Source organism: Spodoptera frugiperda, chromosome 17 (genome assembly GCF_023101765.2).
Source record: "Spodoptera frugiperda isolate SF20-4 chromosome 17, AGI-APGP_CSIRO_Sfru_2.0, whole genome shotgun sequence".
Taxonomy (NCBI): domain Eukaryota; kingdom Metazoa; phylum Arthropoda; class Insecta; order Lepidoptera; family Noctuidae; genus Spodoptera; species Spodoptera frugiperda.
In genome coordinates, this window is record NC_064228.1 from 2280860 (window position 1) to 2294315 (window position 13456).

At 37.1% G+C, this 13456-nt stretch overlaps 1 protein-coding gene across 18 annotated transcripts in view; it reads right to left on the minus strand.

Moving 5' to 3' along the window:
• Positions 1 to 13456, minus strand: part of LOC118276662 (serine/threonine-protein kinase MARK2) — a 203074-nt gene that overhangs the window by 25404 nt on the left and 164214 nt on the right. For all 18 annotated transcript variants that reach the window (XM_050699704.1, XM_050699700.1, XM_050699699.1 and 15 more), the window contains 7 exons: positions 11035 to 11134; positions 10024 to 10172; positions 9207 to 9314; positions 8625 to 8747; positions 4732 to 4867; positions 4056 to 4191; positions 3446 to 3630 (listed from right to left, as the gene is read on the minus strand). In XM_050699704.1, coding sequence (XP_050555661.1) covers positions 3446 to 3630; positions 4056 to 4191; positions 4732 to 4867; positions 8625 to 8747; positions 9207 to 9314; positions 10024 to 10172; positions 11035 to 11134 — 937 coding nt within the window. The remainder of the gene's footprint in view (positions 1 to 3445; positions 3631 to 4055; positions 4192 to 4731; positions 4868 to 8624; positions 8748 to 9206; positions 9315 to 10023; positions 10173 to 11034; positions 11135 to 13456) is intronic.

The window sequence follows — 13456 nt, forward strand, 5'->3', positions numbered from 1 at the left end:
TAATCATCTAAAACACAAACATGCAATTTGGAAATAATCACAAAACGTGACTACACTTTACTTTTAATCCTGTAATTTTGAATTTTATTAATTTTATTAATATTTTTTTGTTATAATAATAATAATTTGTTTCTTTCTATTTGCTTTTTGGTTTAAAAGTTTTAAATACAAACTAACACAATACTAACATTTATTATTATTTAATCAATGCATCACTTGACGATATAAAGCCAAAAATAAATGTAAAAAAATTAAGACGTATCTAGCATAGACGATAATCACGAGACACATATAGCTTGCGTGCATGTACATACAAACATATAAATAATACTTTTGTCTTGTTGTACGACTTGACCACAACTTGGATTAAAACTGACGGTCACACATCAACATTATAAGATGCAGTGACAGTATATCCCTTCCCTTCTCTTCTCTTCAATCTCAAGAAAATACTGTAATCTCTATTATACAATGTGATAGGGGTGGGACTTCTAACCCGTTAAGGCTGAGTACTACATCTAATTTTATCGACAAAAAAAATAATATGGGGGTTGAACCCCTAATTGAAAATATTGAAAAATAGTGATTTTTTCGGTAAAAATAATTCACAAATGATTTTTTTTCTCACCAAAACATTATCAAACATATGAAAAAGGTAATGAATTAGTTAGCCAAGGTTATTAGCTACCGTTTGTCGTTTTTTTTTGTTTCTACGACGCATACAACCTTTGATATCAAAAAAAGTAAAAAAAATATTAAAATAGCCATAATTTTTAGAGGACTGGATTCGACCCCTTCGACCCCCGACTTTTGTCGATAAAATTAGATGTAGAACTCAGCCTTAACGGGTTAGAAGTCTCGCCCCCTATCACATTGTATAAAGATCAATTGCCGTACGACTAGACCGATTTGGCAAATGTTGGTATTAGTTAGTTGGTAAAGTTCAGGGAACGATTAAAATGTGAGAAAAATATGTTTGAGGCAGAACGAAGTTTGCTGGGTCAGCTAGTAGCCTCATAAAAAGGTCAAATATAGTTTATCTTTAGTTGTACAACAAGACAAAAATATCCAGCAGACACCGAAATACGCATAATAAGGAAAAAAATACAACATAAACATAGAACACAGAACACATTCCCGATGCATCACGTACCAATTTGCGCTGTGCCGTTAGAACGCATGGAATAATAAAACATATAATATCTCCTTTTTATTATAAATCTCGTGTGAAATATTATATTAATTATGTCTTACGATTAACTCACATAACTGTTTCAAAACTCGTCAATTGTTCATGAGACCCCAGCGTGACTTGAAACTAGTCGAGATTTCTTTTCAAGTACAGTTGAAAAAGGGTATGCAAGTACATTTAACACATACATGCATCCCTTTCCAAATTTACTAGAGCAGAAATCTTGAGTTTCGTTCTGTAGGAACTATGAGTCCTCAGTATACCTTGAAACTAGTCGAGCTACCTCGTCAAACGGTTATGTGAGTTTGTAATACATAATTAATGTAATATCTTCACATTAAGGCTTTTACACCACATCTAGATAAGTATCAGTTAGTCTTAACTGACAGATAATGTGATGAATACATATTATTTCCTGCAACTATCTGTCAGTTAAGCTAAAATAAACTTTTTAGTTAAAGTGGTGAATTAGATCTACCATTTTTTACTTATCAGAGGACGCTAAAGTATAAGATTATATTTGTAATATAGATAATTAGCTAACAATCAAATAATTGAAATTTATTTGGACGAATGGATCTGACGCTATTTTTGCGCCATCTGGTAAGCATAAAGAATGGTAGCTCTGATTAAGCCCAAATTATAGTTTAGTAAAATATTAGTAGCTCATTTTAGCTCTTGTATAGCCGACCTGTGAAAGTGCTTTAAGGTCGAGAATCGTATGAGATGTTGCTTGTAATTCAGTTCAGTAATGAAATGAATGTTTGCATTGGTTTTGATAAGCAAAAATCAGCTTTATTGTTTGATGTGTAAGCGATGTTTGCCTTTGTAAAGCAGTTTTTTGGTCGACTATACAGTGTGTGAATTAAAGAACGTCACTAATTACGAAGCATTTTGTTTTATAATGGTCTAGAATTGAAACAAAATCTAACTTTTACTATAAATGTAAAAACTACAAAAAGACTAATGGTACAAGTTACACTAAACTTTTGAATTTCACAAAGCCCAGCACTGGTGTAGCATAAGGTCTTTTACCAGTCGCCTATACAAATTTACCAAATAACTAATCAGTATAGCGCTCTGATTGGTTGGTTTATTCCAGCCGGCCAATCAGAGCGCCGAACGCACTCTCGTTTCGATTACTTTAAACGTAAAGCAAACTCGTACTAAGTGTACTGACCACATGATTACACTACAATGTCCAAAAACGCAACTGATAATAATATAATGAGAATTCAATAATTTAAAATCCGTCTATTAAACTTAAACTGTCATAATACACTACTGCTTATCATTTTAGGAAAAACAGGCGTGATTATGCATAGTTATAAGTAAATTTTAATATTAATAAAATGCTTGTAGTAAGTTTGTATCAATATTTCACACACTGTATATAATATTATGTGCTGTAGCATGCTGTGAGCTTTTTGTGTTTAGCTTACATGAAGTATAAGTCAATTTCAAGCGTTAATCTTATAATTGTTATAACACTTTTAGTATTCATTGTTAATCAAGTGTGATAGTGTTATAGTGGGCTTATTCTAGAATAACTAAGCCTTGAAAAGGATATAACACTCTTAACAAGCACAGCTCCAACCCAGCAATTAATTTGTCATTAAAAAATTGAACTTTAAATCGTAAATCATATGATATATTTCATAACGTCAATACAAAAAGGTGGTGAGCGCGCCGCCAGCACGCTTGCAGCCTTTTTGTATTGTTTCAAAACGCCGTGCCGGAGTCGAGTTGGAATCGTGCTTGTTAAGTGTGTTATGTCTTTAATATTGCAGTTTTCATGTTAAAAGATTTATTTAAACCTTTTACTCATATTAGTATCCGTAGCAACAAAGCTTACAGCCCTCCATATTAGCCACAGAATAGATCTATTTCATTTCTTTTTAATAATAATAAGAAGAAGAATCTAGACATTTAAAGGGTTGTACTAAGACCATACTACAATTTACAACTAATCAAGTAATTCATAGCATAAATCTTACTGGTCTTTCTTAAAACTATCAAAAACACTATTTAATCATAGTTTTGACTCGAATTACTTTCATTTTAGTTTCTAAACTGGTATATTTGAACAAAACAGATCACTTTATTGGATTTCCTAAAAGGATTTTAGTACTAGTAGTACTTTCTAAACTTGAACAAAACAGATAACTTTATTGGCTTTTCCTATAAGGAGTTTAGCACTAATATATTCCTATGCTTCTAAAACGTCAATAAAACATAAAAATATCTTCTCACCTATCCGATTATGATCCTTGAAGTCCTGCTGTGGCTCCACGTAGGGCCGGAGCTCGTCATCATCGTAGCCGGTGTTCATCCATTTATCCCTCATGATGCTCTCCAGTGAGGCTCGTTTGGCTGGGTTCAGGACTAAGAACTTCTTTAGAAGATTCTCGCAGTCCGTTGACATGTAGAAGGGTATTCTGTAAAGGGTTTGAAGAAGTATTAAAATATCAGTAGTAAAAATACAGCAGAATCTGTTTCGAAAGCTGACGAAAAAGATTCAGCCTGAAAACTTAAAATTTCGGTATTTCTTCTCCAAGTAGTCAAAGTAGTAATTTTCTAGTCTCCTGCATTAAATTCACCGAAGGAAGTTGGAAACAAGTTTTCCTTTTTTTCTCATCTAATAATTTCTTCTGATTTATTTCGTTGAGGAATCCAAGACAGTCATTCATGTCCTTAAAACGCGTTAGACTTCAGTGTTCAAGTGTTTTCATGATTGTATCTACTGTAGACCCTGGCTTACAGGAGTTACAGCTTTGGTTTTGGAAGGTTATGGCGGACTGGACCCATTAAAAATAGTATATTATCTAAACAAATATAATTAGCTACAAGGTGAAACATTTACCTGTACTTCCCGCGCAGCACCCGCTCCCGCAGCTCGCGCAGCGTGGACCCGTCGAAGGGCAGGCTGCCCGACACCAGCGTGTACAGGATCACGCCCAGCGACCACACGTCCACTTCTGGACCGTCGTATTTCTTGCCTGGAACACCACACCATAGTATATTACATTTGTTTTTAGCTGGATAAGATTACTTCTCCACGGAGAGACATGTGTGTTGACTAAGAATTTTATTAACCTGTTACCAAATCAAAATTGAAACTTAGAAATGGCTAATCTGACTTAAAAAAAATATGATTAGAGGATTTCGATCACTGTCCGTGTATTTTACAAATTGAAATAACTATAATGCGATTCTGCAAGGCAAATGAGTAGGGTGCTTGATGGTACATTATAAATGCCGTCCATCGAGATGCATGTCATACATAACTAGCTAACCCGGCGAACTCCATTTCGCCACCAATGATTATCCCCATTTTCTTGCTTTCCTTGCTCTTGAATTTTTCCTGATTTTTCTTTGCTATAAACCTCACGGAGCCTGAGACCTTTCCAATGAATGCAAAACCGTGGAAATCAGTTTGTGCGTTCTGGAGTTATAGCGTCAGGAAGGAAAACCCGACTTATTTTTATATTATAGATTCGGTACAACAAATACAAGACTAGTAATCAAGTGAAGGTTACCTTGGAAGAGTTCAGGCGCGGCGTACGGCGGGCTGCCGCAGAAGGTGTCGAGTTTGGCGCCCGGCGTGAACTCGTTGGAGAAACCAAAGTCCGCTATCTTTATGTTCATCTCGCCGTCCAACAGGAGATTCTCCGCCTGGAACGTTCCAAGGGACATATTGTAATATACTTACAGGATCATTTTGATTTTCGCTGGGGATCGTAGCAAGAAACCTGTGAAATAGAGTGATTATAAAATGGATACTATAATACTGGAAGATCCTGTGAGTATTTCCAGCTCAATTCATGATTAAAGACACAATCTTAATTATTCTCTAATGAAAACAATAGTTGAGACAAACATTCCTTGAATCCTGACGTCAAAAAAAACAAATAATGAAATAGGTACATGAAAACGGCACTGTTTAATCTGTATCACAGTACCAAATACAAAAGTAGTATATTTTATACCAACTTAATAGTCCAGTCAAATAAGGTTAAATTAGGTAAGAATCTCGGAATGCGAGATACCCAGCTGTAATTTTGTATATACTTGTATATTGACCCCCTAAAACTTGTCTCAAAACCTACATATGGTAGGGTGTAAGCAACCCTTAAAATTCAGGGTCAAAGGGCCCAAAAATCGTATTTTTGCGGTTTTTTCGAAATAACTCATTTCCTATGGGTTTTTGGCAATTGTATTCAATAGCAATATTGTAGCATACAAAATTCTCTACAACTTTTGTATAAACTTTTTTTTTATACGGTGAACCGTTTTCGAGATAGAGGAGGCGGAGAGCGCGCGGTCACTGCAAAAAATTTTTTTTCGTCTCACCTATCCGTGATGGTTGTCTATTGATAGGACATTAAAAAATACGTCATGGTTCCTAAAACCATTTTTCGTCAAAATCAATCGTTTGAAAGATAGACGCTTCCAAAGTGGAAAAATGAGGTCTATAGAATGTGTCCTGCCCTCTAACTTTTAAAATAAGTGAGTAAGAAAACTAAAAAAAATATATGCTGTAGATTTTAATGGAAACTTTCAATGAAAATTGGTTTGAACGAGATATCATAATTAGTTTTTAAGAATTGATTAAAAGAATTGAGAAAGTGGAAATTTAAGTGTGTTTTTATTAAAAATGTATCAATCATATCTAGTGTTGGGTAAATAGCCGGCTACTTTGAGTTATTATCGATTATAATCCATTAATAGCCATTAATAGCCTACCAATGGATGATAACCCTGCTATTAATGTATAGTTAGAAAAATAAATGCTTTTTTTGTTTTATTGTAAAATCTGTGGGTGTAAACATAAATTGTGTGCCTGTACGCAGTGTGATTCAACATATTGTTATTCTTTTTATTTATTTTCACTATTTGTATACCAAAAAGTGTTAATAATAAAATAAATAGGTACACATTTTTCACATTCACGGGAAATTCAGTTTTGTTAATTTAGAGATCCAATACTATAAAAAATATAATTACTATTGACACATCGCTTTGTGATTTAACCATATATGTACCTAATTAATTAATTTTACCTATAAAATAATTTTAACCGATACGTAAAAATGTAAGGTACATTAAGTAAGTTAGTTATTAGCTATTTTGAGTCGATAGTAGGTAACATGCATGCGCACTTCCGACGTTTGGCTCCTAAGTTGGAACGGACGGGGGCTGCACTTAAGCGGCTCCTGCCCAACCTCGGGGGGCCAAACGCCTCCTGCCCGAGGTTGTACGCGGGGATCGTGCGGTCCATGGCCCTCTACGGCGCCCCTGTGTGGGCGCCGAACCTGATGCGGCGGCCAACTCGGGCGCTGCTCACGTCCCAGAGGGTCATGGCCATCCTTGATTCGCGGATATCGCACGATCTCCGGAGAGGAGGCTAACCTCCTTGCCGGACTACTGCCGTGGGATTTGGAGGCGAAGGTGCTCGCGCGCGTGTTCAGTTTGCGCGCCGACGCGTGTCGCCGGGGCGAAACTCCACTGCCGCGCCAGATTAGTGCGTGGCGGGATGAGCTCCGGCGCGATCTCATGGCGGAATGGCAACAACGACTGTCGCAACCGAGGGCTGGGCTCGCTGTCATTGCAGCGATAAGTCCCCTCTTTGAGGAGTGGCTTGAGAGGCACCACGGCGTCCTCACCTACCGCCTGACGCAGGTGCTTACCGGACATGGGAGTTTCGGTAGGTTCCTGTTTCTGATTTGCTGTGAGGACCGCCCGGAGGACACAGTGGAGCATACGTGGCGGTTTGCCCTAGGTGGGCTGAGCACCGCCGTGTCCTCAGGGATGTGGTCGGTGAACCTCAAGCGTCCGGTGGTTCAGACCATGGTGCGGAGCGAGGGGGACTGGGATGCCGTGTCCTCCTTCGTCGGGTAGCAAGGGTAGCTCGCCGCCCGACCAGAACCAGACCCGTGCGTGCGGCGCATCACGTTCCGCGCGCGCCTCAAAGAGCCATCAGACCACCACAGATGGGGCCCAGTAGGGGTGATGCCTGATCCGGAGTTGCGGACTACCTAGCGGGTTTACCGGAGCTCCGGTTCGAAATGCAGATGTAGGAACGGGGTGGTTTTTTGTCAGTAAGAGTTTTACACTCCCTCTCGCCTCACCTAAGGCGAGAGAAGTCATTGGATGATTTCCCCTTCAAAAAAAAAGGAGGTAACATTCATCCCCGCACCCCCGCACCGCAGGAAAAATAACGTAGGTATATATCACACAACTGGAATTTGGAAAACAGACCGTCAAGTATAGATACGAAAATGATTTCCACATGGATTCGGAACCTTTCTATCCAACATCAGAAATCGATGAAATATCCTGTGACTGTAATGAACCTGGGGGCCTACTCCGGTTCTCGAATCCGAAGTTTCGTTTAATCTTCGGCCGTAGTTTTTATTGGTTTACTGATAGAATTACTTGAAATAACGTTTTATTTTTAATTTCATATCAAAACCTATTATTTATTTTCATTTCATCGTTCATTTTAGTTCCCGAAAGTTCGCAATAAATAGAATTGTAGTACGAAATCTGCGAAGTTGCGGACGAAACTTCGCTTTTCGTTGAATAAGAGTAGGCCTGCAACTGCAAGCCTACTTTTAAATTGCACATTTATTTACTATAAAGAAATATGATGAAAATGAAGTCTAATCTGACAGTCCTAAGCCTGAAAACCATGAAGGGAAATTTTCAATCACTAAAATAACATTAATAGCAGGGTTATCAGCCAAAATTGGCTATTAATGGCTATTAACTGCTTTTAATCGATTATTAGCCAAATGATATTAACCGGATTATTATCATTGCCCATCACTAATCATTCATTCGATAGACCTCATTTGTCCACTTTGGAAGCGTCTATCTTTAAAACGATTGATTTTGACGAAAAATGGTTTTAGGAACCATGACGTATTTTTTTAGTATCCATGTACGGATAGGTTAGACGAAAAAAAAATTTTGTTGAAGAATGCAGTGGCGCGCGCTCTCCGCCCTCTATCTCGAAAACGATTCATGCGTATAAAAAATCTTTATACAAAAGTTGTAGAGAATTTTGTATGCCACAATATTGCTATTGAATACAACTGCCAAAAACCCATAGGAAATGAGATATTTCGAAAAAACCGCAAAAATACGATTTTTGGGCCCTTTGATGAATAGGGTTGCTTACATACCATATGTAGGTTTTGAGACAAGTTTTAGGGGGTCAAAATACAAGTAATGCAAAATTACAGCTGGGTATCTCGAACGAGGTGAATTCCTAAATTGACATTGTATCAGCGAAATTCTTCATCTATGAATATGGAAGTATAGCATATTTTATACTAAGATATATTGTATTGGAGAGTGAAATTCTTCATCTATGTGTATGAAAGTATGGGAGTATGTATAATTGTATATATATCGAAGGTGTCACCTTGAGATCCCTGTGTATGATCCTCTTCTGATGGCAGTACTGTACGGCGGAGACGATCTGTCGGAACTTGGCGCGCGCCTCCTTCTCCTTCATGCGCCCGTGGAGCACGAGGTAGTCGAACACCTGGAACAGATCACCATAATATTATAATACATTGTTTTTTATTATAAAAAGACATATAAAGAAATAGCCGTCTAGTGACGCTAGAGTAGAATACATTTATCACCACCTCTTCCCGTGGCTGTTGTAACTACATATTTGACAGAGACCGGACTGCAGTGTCCTCTGATAAACCTGAGCCTTTTAAACTGCGATCTCCAACCCGCTAGCAATTAAATTCATCACCGGGAGAACCAATTACCCCCTCTCTAAGCTCTCTCAAATTTCTAACCACCCAAAAGGTCGGCAACACACTTGTAACACCTCTGGTGCTTCGGGCGTTCCACGTGCGGCGGCGATTGCTTACCATCAGTTGATCCGTCTGCTCGTTTACTGGCTTATCTCAAAAAATAGGCCTATAGTCCAGCAGCGGACCGTCACAGGCTGTTGATGATGATGACGATAAAATAAAGGTATACACACCTCGCCTCCTGACGCGTACTCCATGACGAGGTACAGCGTCTTCTCAGTCTCTATCACCTGGAACAGCTTCACTATGTTCGGATGGTCCAGCATCTTCATTATCCGTACCTGGAAACACAAACATTCAGTTATTTAAACATAAGGATCATTAGCACAAGTTTTTTTAAGGGGGAATATCATCCAATGACTTCTCCAGCCTTGGGCGAGGCGAGAGGGAGTTTTAAAATCTTATTCACTCTAAACCACCTGGATGTGTAGACTGCAGTATAACATGACTGATTCTCGTATAGAACTTTAACGCGTGATTTTATTGAATAAATTCTTTTCTCCGAAAATATTTTGCAGCCACAAGACGATCAACTTTTAAAAAGTATTAATTCATACTTTAGAGTCGATTAAACTCGTTTATGACTAAGTGATAATCCTTTAATAAATTAGTAGATAATTGGCCAATTTATATCACCCATTGAGGGCCAACGGTAGCTGTCAAATATTGACTGTTTGACGGCTTGATTGATGATTGACTGTTTCCTAGTATACAGCTGAACGATTCTAGGGAATTCGCTATAGAAAATACAGTACTTTAATCTACATTTTTTTTTTTGGGTTTTCACAAATTTTATTGGTAACTAGTCTGTATGTAATGGAAAGTAGCTGGCGGGACGAACTCGACATCTATGTGGCCGCAAAAAGCTTTAAACAGCGAGTAGTGGAAGGAGGGTAAGGAGGCCTTTGCCCTGCAGTGGGACGATCATGGCTGAAATAAATCTGGTCTGTAATAGTAACTTAACAATTAAAAATATATTGAAGATGGTACCTCTCTGAACAGCTTCTGCAGTGATCCAGGGTTGAGTTGTGTCTTATCAATGATCTTGATGGCGACCTCCTTGCCGGTCGGCACATGTTTCGCTAGCTTCACCTTAGCGAAGTTGCCTTTACCGATTGTCTTTAATAGCTTGTACTTTCCTGGAAACAAAGAGAATTATGTTCAAGATTTGTTACAAAATATTAGCTTTCAAACTCATACTAATCTCTCATTTTGCTGGAACTCTATAGAAACAATGCTCATATACCTAGTCATCACATGTTCTATTTAAGATTATTTTACAAATAGCGTCAAGTAACACATCTGCGTATTGATTTATCCAGTAACTTTTGTTAAAGAATTTCTTAGTTTCTTCTTTGAAATATATTGACCACCAATAAGACAACGTCAGACCAACTAACTAAACATACACCACTAGTTCAATAAATAAAAGTATAAAATTTAAACTCCATTTTGATTAAACAGCAACTTCGTAACAAGTTTAAGGCTAGCAAAAGGTCGAGGCTTATAGATATTATTTTCCTTCCAGTTTCATTAAGTAGCCTGTACTCCTGAACACTCACGACGGAAAGTTACCATTTTCCAGTAAGTTTCTAGAACTTTCTAAGTTAGCTGGTTTCATTTTCTTCTAGGTTTTATGTTTGCAAGTTGGTAAGTTTCACGAAGGCTTTAGAAGAAGCTTTTTAACTTAAAAAAGTTGTTAAACAAGTGTTGCGTTGGGACAATTTAATATGGACTTTATAAAGAAAGTAGGACGGTTAGTTTTAGATATACAGACATTTTGTATCCTTTCTTAATAATAATAAATATTTTTAAAAAGATTTTCAATCGTATAACACACTCACTCAGCTATGCGACGTTCAGCGCGGATATGAGCCCCTAGTGTGGCTTGAAACTAGTCGAGTTAACTCGTAAAGTCGTTGAACGTTAAGCTTGTGGCTTTCATTGGCTGTCGTCTAATAGTTCTAATCATGATGACTGAGTAGATTGATGGGTACTGACCAATGTGTGGTTCCTCTGAGGCCCGCGAGCGCGACGAGACCCGGGCGCTGCCGCCCGATGTGCCCCCGCCGCCCGCTCCCGCCGACGACTCCGACGCACTCTGCAAAAATAAACAATCACATATTAATATTGAGACAAAATACATGGGTGAAGCCAAGAAACTAATTGTCATAGTTATAGGGGGAAAATATGGGTGTTTTGAAATCTCCATAATCGACCTTAGCATCTAATCTCCTCAAAATATTTATGAAAGCAGCTACTAGCAACGTCTATGTCATTGAGCGTATGAGAAATGGATTTGAAATGCTGTTTGTTTATATCCACTGGTTTATTGATTAGCTTATGAACAGTTTACTTCAGATCCTAGATAAACACTCATCATATTTGTATTTTTTTTTAAATATTTAGCAACACAACCACTACTTACAAATTCATACCAGTTAACTAAGTAGTCTTCATTCTACAAATCTCTCAATTTATCAACGAACAATCTATCTGATTCCTATACCAACTATATCACCTGCGTATTCCCCTACGTTGAAAAGATAATAAGGCATCAAAGATAAAGAAATTCCCAGCTACCGTGGGTAAACTGGGTACCATGGACGGGTAGCCACGGTGCCGGTGCGAGGGGTCATCGACCGCGGCGACTAGGGCTCCCCGCGAATGACGGAGTAACGTAGGCACTGGGAAATAGGAGCCGCTCGCATTATGAGGAATGTGCAATTGTTTTCACTTCGCTTTTTTTGTGTTTGTGTTACTAGAGTCACAATGAAATAGGGTTTTGTTATTAATTTTTAGAGGTTAGATGGAGGAATTATTTTGACACTCCCGGTTTTCAACGAATTCTGTAAAATTTTTGTGATCCTTAAATTGTTATCAGAGGTCTGAGTATGATATGTGCGTATAAAATTTTAATTTCTAGCCGAAATAATTAAAACGATCCTAATAAATAATCTCTGGATTGATAAATGTTTTGACAGAAAATCATTATCTAATATATCACAAATCTCATCATTCTCGGCTCTATTGGTTAACAAACCAAAATATCAATATTTCATTCACAGACGTAACTATTATCATAACAAAATCGTAATTTCATTGGCTAAACTCACATTACACATGAATAGGCTGAAAATAAATAACCTTTATAACTAATATACTCAGCCATTACAATCCGTAATAAGGACATAACCATACGTATTGTTTTGAGCCAATTTATCTCCAATGAGTACACATAAAATGGGTTGTATTGGAAATGAAAGCAAACCCTATTGTTTAGACAATAAAGTCAATATTTAATTATGTATCAAGGTCAGTTCATTAACATAGTCGACTTGGGAACAGCATAATTATGTTTTGTTTATCTCATTCCGAAGAATTGATGTGGTCCAGTCAGTTCTGTAGATATTAGCAGGTTCAATCACTAATTTATTTATTTGAATTGCTCGAGAATCGCCACAAATCTGATTACCGACTTGGTCAAAGTGTATTTTGAGTTACTTCATTTCAATAATAAGTTACCTAGTAGCAAAATCTGAATTATGTGCCCGATGTATATTAAGAATGATAATAAGTTTGTTGCATTAGCCTTTGTTGCACCAATGACGAACAACGTCATAAACAGGCGAAAAAAGGAAGATAGAATTTATATCATTGACTTTCCTATCAGTACCTATTAATTTATCGAATTAATTTCATTCGTTAGAGTAATGGAAACGAAGATTATCTGTGGTTTTTCGAAAAGGCCAATCAAAGCGCCGAATGCGCTCTCGTTTCGAAACTTTCATTCGTAGAACCAATATCATACTAAGGGTACAGATCATATTCACATCATACCACTTACATCCGAAAAAGTATTACATAGTACTTAATAAGTAATAAGTAGTATTTAATACGTATCGCTATTAGGAATAATTTAAAGTGTAATTTCACTTCAACGACAACACTACAAAGCTTATGGTGAGTCTAATAATAACACTCTCTTTAAATTTCAAAAGTCTAATCTACTACATAATGTAAATTATAACGCTCTTTAGTACTTAGCTGTTTACTTAAAGGTAACTTTAGAAGGTAAAAGCATGTTACTCGTATCCCAAGGGAGTAACTTGTTTTAAGTTAGTCTTTATTATGTTACAAGTCTAACTTAGAATTTTTAGGTTAAGATAATAATGAATCTAGCACTAATTAATGATTACCAAGGTAGGTTAATTGTGAAATCACATCTATTCATAATAGAAAAATGTTTAAGTTCAGAAATATTATATACGAGAGCCAATGTGGTGTGAATAATTCAATATGGTTAAACATTATTAGCTAATCTTTCCTATTTGGACAAGCAAAAGGAAAGATCAATCAAAGTCAAACTTATTTATTTAATAGCCCAGAAAGGCATTTTTGAAAGCCAAAGCAAATATAATAA